General features: G+C 51.3%; 1 protein-coding gene across 2 annotated transcripts in view; it reads left to right on the forward strand.

The window, feature by feature from the left end:
- Nucleotides 1-1,840: 1,840 nt before the first annotated feature.
- CCDC85A (coiled-coil domain containing 85A) overlaps nucleotides 1,841-12,281 on the forward strand; it is a gene marked incomplete at its 5' end in the record, with an annotated part of 203,018 nt that continues 192,577 nt past the window's right edge. For both annotated transcript variants that reach the window (XM_082671839.1, XM_082671840.1), the window contains 2 exons: nucleotides 1,841-2,110; nucleotides 10,818-11,823. In XM_082671839.1, the coding sequence (XP_082527965.1) occupies nucleotides 1,841-2,110; nucleotides 10,818-11,823 (1,276 nt within the window). The remainder of the gene's footprint in view (nucleotides 2,111-10,817; nucleotides 11,824-12,281) is intronic.

The raw sequence follows: 12,281 nt of genomic DNA on the forward strand, positions 1-12,281 counted from the left end.
TGATCATTTCTTAACAGGTGGCAGCTTTATCAGGGGACACACACTGACCAGCTGGTAAGGGTCTCTGACTTAGATTCTCATCCTACTGGATGGAGATGATTGCCTCTGCACTCCGGTTTTCTGAAGCCCCCTGGGGGCAAATCCCTGCAGTTTTCTGACCCTGTCTCCATCCTGGAGAGGAGAGGATTCACCTAAGTGACATGCCAGGACCAAATACATCCAATTCTTCAGGCAAAACAACACGTTTTCAGCTCAGAGATGATTCCATGCGACTTCGTGTGAGAGTAGAACTGGGGAGGGGAAGGGACTCTTGTAGCCCAAAGTTAGTACTCAGGGACACAGAGTACCCCTTCCAGAAATTACCATCATAAACAGCCAAGGCAGTAATACAGGGCAGCCTGCGGCACAGAGGAAAATGAAAATCTCCTTGGCTGGCATTTCAGCTTGTCTAAGGGGCCGTGCTTTGCTCAGAGGGGAGATGACTGTGCTGACCTTAAAATCCAGGCTTCGGGAAGCAAGAGATGAAGGTTTTTGTTTTTCCCTTAATTAAGGCTTTGGTGTTTTGCAAACAAAAATAGAAAAGATTCAGAACCTCCCTTTAAGCTTCGTTACAAAGTCGTTGATTTTTAGAAAAGATAAAGGCCTTGGGTGAGCGTAGGGGTGGATGGTCCCTAAAGAGTATTGCCCAGAAGCCTCTTTTTCCCCTTCTTAGAGTATAGGGGTTTTCTTAAACGTTCCTTCCCCAAAGCCCTCCCCCCTTGCTTTTGCCATCGACCTCTTCTTCCATTCTCCAAAGTACAGTCAGACGGTTACCCTTCAGGTCCTGCTACACATCTTTCCTGAACCCCAATTTCTCAAAATACCTCGCAGCTGTTTCCCCTGCCCGGTGACGAGCCTGGCGTGCAGGGGGCGGAGGGAGCTGCTTCTGCCACATGGTGGCGCGCGCGCGCCTCCCAAAGACCGAGTGTCACAGCTTCTTATACTTCTCCCCCTCCCACCCCACCCCGACCTGCGCCCGGGCGCTGAAGAAGCCGCGCCCACGGCCTTGCCCGGCGGGACAGCGCACAGCGCGCTTCGGGATCCCAGCGGGCGGGCGAGCGGCTGCAGCAGCTTGCAGCCCGCGCGGGAGGTGTGGCCGGCTGCGGGCTGCCCCGGCTTCAGGCTCCTCCTCTTGCCGGTCCAGCCTTTAAACGCCCCCCTCCCCCGCCCCCACCGCTCGGCGCTGCAAATCCTAGGCTTCCCCCAGCAGCCTGGGAGCAGCAGCGGGCGCAGCAAAGGCTGCAGGAGGAGCGCAGCCGGCCGGCTGCGCCAGTCCCTCGGGCAGCGGCGGCGGCGGCGCTGGATTAGCTCCCGAGGTGCCGCGGAGCCCGGCGCTCCCCGGCGGGGCTAGGAGAGGAGAGAAGCGGGGGCTGCAGCTGGGCAAGGGGGAGGAAAGTGAGCGTGTGTGAGTGCGTGTGTGCCAGAGTGTGGGGGGCGACAGGCTCGAATTAGGGCGGCAGAGAGGGCAGGGGAACCGGGGTGCGGTCCCCTAGGGTCTCCCGCGGCGGCGCCAGCTTCACGGCGCCCCTCACCATGGACTTGCGCGGAGTTGGGATGTGGCTTGGCCGCAGCGCGCGGGTGGCTGACCGGCCCTGGGGGTGCGCGGGCGCGCGCACAGGGATGGCGAGGTAGGATGGCGGTCCAGCGCGACCCCTGCCGCCCCAACCCAGTGGCCTCCGGGCGGTGCAGCTGACTCGTTGGAGCGCACTGGGGTGTGGGCGGAGGCGGCCCAACCGTGCCCGCGCCTTCGGGAGTTGCTTTGCCTCTTCCACCCACTCGCACCTGCCGTCTCGCGGATACCATGTCGAAGGCGGCCGGAGGCTCATCGGCGGCGGCTGCGGCGGCGGAAAGTTGTCCCCCAAGCTCTGCCAGCCCGTCTGCGGCCACTGCCGTGGAGGACCTGTCCAAAGTGTCGGACGAGGAGCTGCTGCAGTGGAGCAAGGAGGAGCTGATCCGCTGCCTGCGGCGCGCGGAGGCGGAGAAGGTGAGCGCGATGCTGGACCACAGCAACCTCATCCGCGAGGTCAACCGTCGCCTGCAGCTGCACCTCGGCGAGATCCGCGGGCTCAAGGTGAGCGCCGGGCTCGGCGGGGCGGGGAGCCGGGCGCCGGGCGCCCTTGGGAGGTGGGACCAGGCAAACTTTCCCCCCTTCCGTCAACAGGTGATCTCCCCCGCCATTCTCCCTGTCAGCATCCCCTGCTCCCCTTCCCCAGCCCTTTGGAAACTTTTCCAAACTTTGTAGACGTTTGGTTCCCTCCTCTTCCCCCTATGGGGCGCACTAGCGTCGAGCTCGTGGTCCTCCGTGGCCGGAGGAGCGGGCGCCAAGGATGCTGAAAGGCTGGGAGGGGAGCGATGGGTACGCGGAAGCTTTAATTTCCCGGGAAGCCGGGAAAATCAGTGCTTTGGGGAGCCGGGTTACGGCCAGGCAGGGGAAAAAACGAGCGAAGGAGCGAGTCCAGAGCATCTTTGCCCTTGGGGATCCGTGATACGATATGGCCGCTCTGGCGCCACGACTTTTCCGTGGGGCAGAGGGTGAGGAAAGGGCGCCGATGCAGGGAAGTGGTGCTGGCGGGGCGCCCAGGGTGAAGCCGCGGCGCCACCCTCGTAACTGGGCTATGTCGCATGGTGCAGAGGAGCTTACCTCTTCTTTCACATTCTGTTTTCTACCTGCTCCTATGCTTTCCTTTTCCTCGAGTTCGGCTGGCGTCGTCTGGCGTCGTCTGGGGTGGCCTGACCGCCCCATTTACCCCCAATTTGATTATAATTTCGTCTAGCTGGGAGGGGAAGGGCAGAGGGTCTCAGTTTAGGAAGCACAGGGTTTTGAAAGTGTACCTTAAGTGCTATCCAGTCATGCTTTCCTTTGGAGCCAATCCTCCCTCTTTGCTCTTAGGGGGAAAAAAAGAACAAAAGAAAAACAAAACAATAAAACCCCAACCCCCCACCACCTTTCTTTTCCCCTTGGAGTGTTCTGAGTGTGCCAGCAATGTGCCAGCCCGGCTGGCTGCAGCAGATGGGTGGCGGGGAACCGCCCTGCCCGAGTGTACCGCAAAACTTCCTCTCCTCACCGCTTGCACTGGTGCCTCCTGGTATGCCTTCCTCTCATTGTTCTTTTTTTGTTTATAGGAAGCCAGACACAAACGAAATCGCTGCAGGGACCTCGGGGAGCAAATTCCCGCAGGCACATGCTGTTCTTGTCCCCTTTCCACTCCCACCCCACTTCTCAGGCAGTAGACGCTTTCTTAATTGCCTCAGCGGCTCCAGCCCTCGGATTCTGGGGCAAAGGGGAGTGGGAGGGGGAGAACTGCTAGATGCTCACCTGGGTGCTGGGCCCAGTGCAGGTGGAGAAGGCCCTCCCCTGAGGCTCCAGTTGACTGTCATATATAGTCCCTAGAGCAGATGCAGTTAGGAGGATCTCTTAGAAAAATCCCAAGCCTTACTCTCTCCTTTGGCTTAATTCGTTACTAACGGACTATTAAGTACCAGACTCTTGGATTAGAGGCAGGGTGGTGTAGGGGGAAGATCATCTCAGAGGTGGGTCTGCATCTAGAATCCTCATTTGGCCAGGAGGGTGAGCCTGGGTAATTTCTCAGAGCCTTATTTTACTCATCAATAAAATGCAAATCATAATAACCACCTCCTAGGGGGGTGTGACAATAAATTATAATTTAGGTGAAGGTTTAATTCTGGACTTGACTGCAAAAAATGGTAGTTATTGTCACCAGGAGATGATGCGTAAGTGTACGTAATGCCATGCATCTCCTGGATGTGGGTTTCCGTGGCAAAGCTGGACACAAATATAGTTCGTAACCCTCCAATTTAATCTTCTTTCATGGCTTGAACTATAATGCAACTTGGAAGAGTTTGTAATTAATTTCCTAGAGATTTTGATAGTATGGAGCATTGACATAAGAGCTTAGAAATACTTGGAAGTTCTTTTAGGTTGTGGGGGTCTGTGTGTGAGTGGTGTGGGGGAGGGGAGGACCGGGTCTTCATTCCAGTAACCTCATTTAGGGAAGTACCTATCAGGCCAGATAAGAGCGGTTACACCTCAAGTAAGAGTCTCCTTGTGGTCTAGATTCGTGACCTGGCATTAAAAGACTTTCCAGTCCACTTCCTTATCAAGTTCGGAAATGATGGGGGTTGGTTACTTTCTGATGCAGCCCCTTCTCCTCATTCCCATCATCCTGGGGCAGCCACATGGCGGCCCCTCCTAAGCCTCTGGCCAACTCTGAGGGGCAAGCCTTCTTCCTTCCCTTCCACATATCGGCTCAGAGCTTCCCTAGACACCATAGTGATCCATAAATGTGATTGACTGAATAAGTGATAGTACATTTCACTTTATTTTTTTATTAATTTTTATTAGGGTATAGTTGCTTTACAATGTTGTGTTAGTTTCTACTGCACAGCCAAATGGATCAGCCATACGTGTACATATATTCCCTCCCTTTTGGATTTCCCTCCCATTTAGGACACCACAGTGCATTAAGTAGAGTTTCCTCTATACAGTATGTTCCCATCAGTTGTCTATTTTATACATAGTATCAATAGTGAGACTTAGAGAACAAATGTATGGATACCAAGGGGGAAAAGGAAAGAGGTGGGGTGGGAGGAAATGGGAGATAACGATAGTACATTTAAAATTTATTTTCATTTAATTGGAAGGAAGGGATTTTCTTTCTTTTTTTTTTTTTTTTTGCCTCTGTTGGTTTGGGACTCTCAGCTGAAGACTGTAAATTTAGGGTAATTAAGGCCATAACAATTTTCTTTCTTATGCCTCTTTCTGTGAGCTGCCTTTGAGATTGCATCTAAATATTTTCAAGGCTTCTAGGTGGTACTGTGGCTGTGGACATTGGGGAATGGGAGCATCGTTCTTTTCCTTTGAGGGGCCTGTGACTCTGTCCAAGCACTGGCTGACTTGTTTGTGTTTAAACATTTAGGAGGTAGTGCAGAGTGGGAAAGAGAAAGGTTTTGGAGTCTGACAATTTGGGTAGCTTGGGCAAATAACCTTTTTGAGCCTCCGTTTTCTCATCTGCTAAATGGGGATATTATTTCCACTTGAGGTGTGAAGATTAAATGATACATAGATGAAGAAACCCCAGTGAGGTTAAATAGCTTTCTTAAGGTCACACAGATATGAAATGTTCCAAAGAAGCTGATTTTCTTTTCTTTTGGCTAGTTGACATTCTCTGGTTAGAATGTGTCATCCTAAAAGGGGTTGGAGAAAGGAGATTCCGGTTAGGGTGCTGCTGTTGAAAGGGATGGATTCCTGAGAACCATGTTCGTGCACTTCTCAGCATATACCAACACCCAGACTGCTCTGGCCTGGAATTTTCTGGGGGCGGGGGCGGGAATTGGGGGCAATTCAATCTCTATGGATTTTTTATCTGCAGCACATTAATTTTCTTCCTCGCTCGTCAACACACCAATTCCCCATCCTGCAATGATGGAAAAATAACAAATTAAAACAATTCTTTAACCACAGTTATAGTACTTGAGAATCTTATGTATGAAATTTGGGATGATATGAATTTCGGGTGATTATGGATTTAATCTTTTAAAAGCCCCCTTTAGACAGATGGGCAACATCCAGTAGCCTGCTGCAGTGTTAAAAAAGACACTGTTTTGAAAAAGACGGCCCAAGTCTTACAGTGATAGATTTGAAAAAACTAGCTCACAAGGTTATTATCAAGCTGGTTGCTTAGCTGTTCATTAGAAGGCAGAGGAAATAGCTCATAATTGGAGAGTAAATAATATTTGCAAGAATAATAACGGAAAAAAAGGAACTGTGATAAAACTGAATGGGCTAATACACGCCCCTTCTACCCCAACTAGAGTTCTGAGAAGTACAGTTGACACTTGAAAACACAGGTTTGAACTGCACAGGTCCACTTTTACAGGGATATTTTCACTACTAAATACTGCAGTGCTACTATCTGCTGGTGGTTGAATCCATGATTGTGGATCTGGTGTACGGAGGTCCGACTATAAGTTACATGGCTTTTCAACTTGGTCAGGTGTCAGCACCACTAATCCCCAGTTTGCTCAGGGGTCAACTGTATATATTTCACTCCATTTGGGAAGGAGCCCATGGTGGCACAAGTCCTATTTACTTCCCAGTTCTGGGGAAAACAGGAATAGTTGTAGGATACTCAAAGGGGATATTTTCACATGGAAATTCAGTTAGATGAAGAAGAACATGACGAACTTTCTATGAAATGGGAGGATTAAGCTAAATGTGGAAGAATTTTTGAAGCTGAGAATGATTTTTCTTTTAACATCTTTTTTTTTTATTTTTGCGGTACGCGGGCCTCTCACTGTTGTGGCCTCTCCTGTTGCGGAGCACAGGCTCCGGATGCGCAGGCTCAGCAGCCATGGCTCACGGGCCTAGCCGCTCTGCGGCATGTGGGATTTTCCCGGACCGGGGCACGAACCCGTGTCCCCGGCATCAGCAGGCGGACTCTCAACCACTGCGCCACAAGGGAAGCCCTAACATCTTTATTGGAGTATAATTGCTTTACAATGGTGTGTTAGTTTCTGCATTATAACAAAGTGAATCAGCTCTACGTATACATATAGCCCCATATCCCCTCTCTCTTGTGTCTCCCTCCCACCCTCCCTATCGCACCCCTCTAGGTGGTCACAAAGCACCAAGCTGATCTCCCTGTGCTATGCAGCTGCTTCCCCCTAGCTATCTGTTTTACATTTTGTAGTGTATATATGTCCATGCCACTCTCTCACTTTGTCCCAGATTACCCTTCCCCCTCCCCGTGTCCTCAAGTCCATTCTCTACATCTGCGTCTTTATTCCTGTCCTGCCCTTAGTTTCTTCAGAACCATTTTTTTTTAAATTCCATATATATGTGTTAGCATATGGTATTTGTTTTTCTCTTTCTGACTTACTTCACTCTGTATGATGGATTCTAGGTCCATCCACCTCACTGCAAATAACAATTTCATTTCTTTTTATGGCTGAGTAATATCCCATTGTATATATGTGCCACATCTTCTTTATCCATTCGTCTGTCGATGGACACTTAGGTTGCTTCCATGTCCTGGCTATTGTGCTGCAGTGAACATTGTGGTACATGACTCTTTTTGAATTATGGTTTTCTCAGGGTATATGCCCAGTAGTGGGATTGCTGGGTCATATGGTAGTTCCATTTTTAGTTTTTTAAGGAACCTCCATACTGTTCTCCATAGTGGCTGTATCAATTTACATTCCCACCAACAGTGCAAGAGGGTTCCCTTTTCTCCACACCCTCTCCAGCATTTATTGGTGTAGATTTTTTGATGATGGCCATTCTGACCAGTGTGAGGTGATACCACATTGTAGTTTTGATTTGCATTTCTCTAATGATTAGTGATGTTGAGCATCCTTTCATGTGTTTGTTGGCAATCTGTATATCTTCTTTGAAGAAATGTCTGGTTAGGTCTTCTGCCCATTTTTGGATTGGGTTGTTTGTTTTTTTGATATTGAGCTGCATGAGCTGTGAAGCTGAGAATGATTAATTTTGTTTAGCATTATTTTCTCGGAATATCCACAGCTTCTGATTTCCCATAAAGCACCAGTGTCAAGGAACAATTTATTCTCTTATTACTACAGACTCCAACACAGCAGGCTAGCTGAAAACGACAATAAGAAATCTTTTCTCAGTAGCTAGAGCTGTATCCTGTTTTGGCCATAGGCCTAGCGCTTTAAAGGGCTGGTCAGTCCATAAACACATATTAAGCATTCATTGTATGCAACACACCAAATCAAGTGTGTCAGTTATGCAAAGAAAGACATTGGAATGTACTCTGCCCTCCAGAAGCTAAGGTAACCTACATTAGAAAAGAAAGAAAGAAAAAAAAAGATGCCCAATGAGTGCTCTAAGGAGTGTGTCTTACAGGCGTTGAGCAGTGAATGGGATACTTTAGTCATTCATTCAAGCCTAGCGCTGCTGCACACCAGATGCTGTTCTAGGGCTGGTGGAGTCTTATCAGAGCAATCTGTCCTCTTAGGTAAGTCTATAGAAGGCAGAAGATAGTATTTTCTAGTTGGAAAGTTAGACCTAATCAGGGTTCATAATTAGCTGCTTCACAATTAGAGGGAGCTAAAAGTAGAAAGGCAGGAAGAAAGCCTTGTAGGCCTGGCCCAAGGGTTTATTCATTTTCCTTGGCAAAGGGGAGGCAATGGGGGTTTAGGGGCAGGAGAGACACTACCTGCAGGGAGAGTTTTTGACGATCAGTCTGGCCAGAGAGAGCTTGGATTGGAGTGAGCAAGGGAAGTTAGGGGCTGGGGTAGACCAAGGCAGGGAGGCCCGCTGGAGGCTTTTGGAAACAGCCGGGCCTGAGGTCAGAGAGTGGCACTGAGAAGCAAAAGGACTAGATGGGCATTAGACACAAGGATTGGTGATGCTAAGAGTTAGAATTGAGTTGAAAACTAAGCGGCACAGAGCCTCTTTCTCCTCAGGCCTTGAGAATCACTCCCACGTTAGGCCTCATGACTGCCAGGAGATTCCAGCTTGGCAGATTCCAGAGTGGCAGCTGTTTTATGGTTTATTTCCTAGTCAATATCAGGGGGAAGTGTTGGAATCAACCTGAGTTTGGGAGAATCAAGTCCCCTCTCTGAGTACCTCTAGGTCTGGATTGGATGACAGTCACAAGACCAGAGATTTTCAGGCTTTGTGGAGTAAGGGAAATCTTAGGTAGCTGTCCTCTTTTCACCCCCCACCAAACTATGGTGCTTCAAGAAACAGCTACCCCCTTTACTATATGTGTGAATGGAGACTAAGTGGGGATTTCACAGTTAATTCTGAATTCCTTGGTTTCAGGTTTCTACAGTAGGATGCACAGCGGTGAACAGAAGAGACGGGTCTCCATTCTCATGACTCTGGTCTAGTGAGGATGGAGACTTGACTGATAGACTCAACCGTATGTGATTAGAAGTTGCAATGCAACAGAGGGGAAGTTGAAGGGCTCCTCGCAGAGCATAGATCAGTGGTCAGGGATGGCTTCTATGGGGAAGTGCCGTAAAGTGAGAAACAAAGATTGTGTAGAGGCTGGGGGAAGCTTTCCGAGTGAAAGAGCGGAAGGGCTTGTCCCTTGGGCCCTGAGGCCAGGCCAGCATGGGTGGGGCTCTGTGCATGGTGGGGAGGGATGGTCTCACCTTGTCCACTGCCACCATGGGTAGCCGCCACCATCATCTCCCTCTCCCTGGACTAACCTTGTAGCCTCCTACCTGGTCTTCCAGCTTCCACCTTATCCTGTCTCTCTCTCTTCCAGTCACCCGCCTCCTTCCATCCCCCAGCCGTCTATTTTCTGCACAGAATGATGGTGCAGAATGAATCACATCATGTCTAGTCCTCTATCCTCAGCTCGTCAACAGGCCAAAGTCTTCCTGTGGCTGATGAGGCCCACATTATCTACCTAGCCCTGGTGCCCACCCACTTGCACCTCACCTCCCAGACCTCCTTCCCAGCGCTGCCCGCCCTTGCTCACTCCGCTTTAGGCCCACTGGCCTTGCTGCAACTTGAGCCACATCTGTCTTGGGGCTTTTACACTTGCCTTTCGCTCTGCCTGGGATCATCTTCCAGCAAATGTTTGTGCCTTTATTTCACCCAGGTCTTTGCTCAAATGTTTTCTTTCTCTGCAGAGGTGCCTTCTCTTAAAACATAGTATTTTTTAGCCTGCTTTAGTCTTTTTCCCAGCACTTTTCACTCTATGACATTATGTTCTATACTTGCTTTTTTGTTAGTCTTCCCCACCAGAATGAAAGCCATAGGATGGCAAGGGCTTTGCTGCGTCCTCTGATCTGTCCCTAGCACCTGGACAGGTACCTGGCACATAATAGATGCTTACTAAATATTCATGAATGAATCACCGTTCATGCTGGAGAAGTAGGCCAGTTAAGAGGATTGGGGTCCTTTTGAGACTTAAAGGATTTTGCACTTTATCCTAAGGGCAGTGAGACCCTTTTAAGGGTTGAAGCATGGGAGTGACGAGGTAAATTTCGGAGGTAGAGTTCAGGAGACGTGTTTGGCTCGGAACTGGGAGGTGAGGGAGAAGGAGGTGCCAGGCATAACCACAGGTTCTTATAAAGGGCGACAGGATGGGTGGAGGTGGCATTTGCTGAGAGGTGCGATTTGGGGGGAGGGGGGGAGTTTGAATATCACACAAGAACCTGAGTTCCAGGTGAGCTGCCTGGGAGCCGTGCAGGGAGGATGGCAAGTAGGGTTGGATGGGCAGGACTGAAACGCCACCAGGGGACAGTTTGCTGCTCGCTCATGCAGGGGTTGGGGCTGCTTCTCTGGGTCGTGGGCTGAACACCTAGGCAGTGTTTGTCGTTTGCGCTGACGAAAGGCCTGTTGCCTCAGAGCTTGTTAAGCCTTTCACAGATCACAAGCAGCCATCTTTCTTCCTTGAAGGTGGGGCAGGGAGCCTACTGATTTCCTGTTAATGAACCGGCTGCTCCCTAAAGACTGACTGGATGACCTTGGACAAGTGAAGCTTTGCGAGGTCCCGTTTCCCTGTCTGTAAAAGAACCATAATATCCCCTGAGGGTTTGGTGAGAAGTAGATGAGATAATGCAAGTAAAGCATGGGGCAGGGAGCAGAATCAATACCCATTATTGTTAATTTTTTGGACAGCTACACATCTGTAGCTTCCTCTCACTTGCTCCCTCCCTCCCCTATCATCACAGAGAATTCACCCATTCCAGGCTCCCTGGCTCCCAGAAGTCTGAGCCTGGTGTCGCCTCCCACGCATACCTGGCTTGAATGGCTGTGTGTCTCTTTTCAGGATATTAACCAGAAACTCCAGGAGGACAACCAGGAACTGAGGGACCTCTGCTGTTTCCTGGATGACGACCGGCAGAAGGGCAAGAGGGTGTCCCGGGAGTGGCAGAGACTGGGCCGCTACACGGCGGGGGTGATGCACAAGGAAGTGGCCTTATACCTGCAGAAGCTGAAGGAGCTGGAGGTGAAGCAGGAGGAGGTGGTGAAGGAGAACATGGAGCTCAAGGAGCTCTGCGTGCTGCTGGACGAGGAGAAGGGCGCGGGCTGCGCGGGCAGCCGCTGCTCCATCGACAGCCAGGCCAGCCTTTGCCAGCTTGCCGCCACCACGGCGCCCTACGTGCGGGACGTGGGCGACGGCAGCAGCACTTCCAGCACAGGCAGCACCGACAGCCCGGACCACAAGCATCACGCGAGCGGCGGCAGCCCGGAGCACCTGCAGAAGCCCCGGGCCGAGGGCAGCCCGGAGCACTCCAAGCACAGGAGCGCCAGCCCTGAGCATCTGCAGAAGCCCAGGGCCTCCGCGACCCCAGATCACCCCAAAGCCCTCAAAGGACCCAGCCCTGAGCACCACAAACCCTTGTGCAAGGGCAGCCCCGAACAGCAAAGGCACCCGCACGCGGGGAGCAGCCCCGAAACGCTGCCCAAGCACGTGCTGAGCGGGAGCCCTGAGCACTTACAGAAGCACAGGCCCGGGGGCAGCCCCGAGCACGCCAGGCACAGCGGAGGGAGCCCTGAGCATCTTCAGAAACACGCCGTCGGCGGGAGCCTGGAGCAGCTACCCAGAGCCCGGGGCACCAGCCCGGAGCACCTCAAACAGCATTTCGGGGGGAGCCCCGATCACAAACACGTGGGCGGAGGCAGCGGTGGCGGCGGTGGCGGCGGCGGCGGCGGTGGCGGCGGCGGCGGCGGCGGCGGCGGCGGCGGCGGTGGCAGCAGGGAGGGCACCCTCCGAAGGCAGGCGCAAGAGGATCTGTCACCCCATCACCGGAATGTCTACAGTGGCATGAACGGTGGGTCAGTACGTGACGGGGAACCGCTTTGCTGGGGCCACTGGGTAGAGAGTTATGAATGATGCAAGGCTTTGCGGCCATGTTAGAAACTGCAGGCGCTAGTAAGGAGGCGGGTTGGGGAGAGGAGCACACGTTTGCCCCCAAATCATGATGTGTGTGTCTCCCACTCCATTTGTTCTATTTTATGCAGTTACCAGGTAGCCTGGAGAATATTGGGGAGGAGGGGGCAGGGGAAGGAGAGGAACGATAATTCCGTGGGACCCTGAGTAGTCAGGGTGAGATTTGTGGGCATTGAAGATAAAAATAGAACCAATCTAAGATTTCTCTATCTTGAACATTTTCCTGCTTGTGTGCAGTTTCCTACAAGGGCTCTCTTGGAACAGGTGACCAAAGGTTTTTGAGTTCAGCTAACAGCTTATGTGCAGAAACAAATGAGTATTTATTATGAAAAACAATAA

The sequence above is a fragment of the Grampus griseus genome (assembly GCF_964374135.1).
Source record: "Grampus griseus genome assembly, chromosome: 15".
NCBI classification, from domain to species: Eukaryota; Metazoa; Chordata; class Mammalia; order Artiodactyla; family Delphinidae; genus Grampus; species Grampus griseus.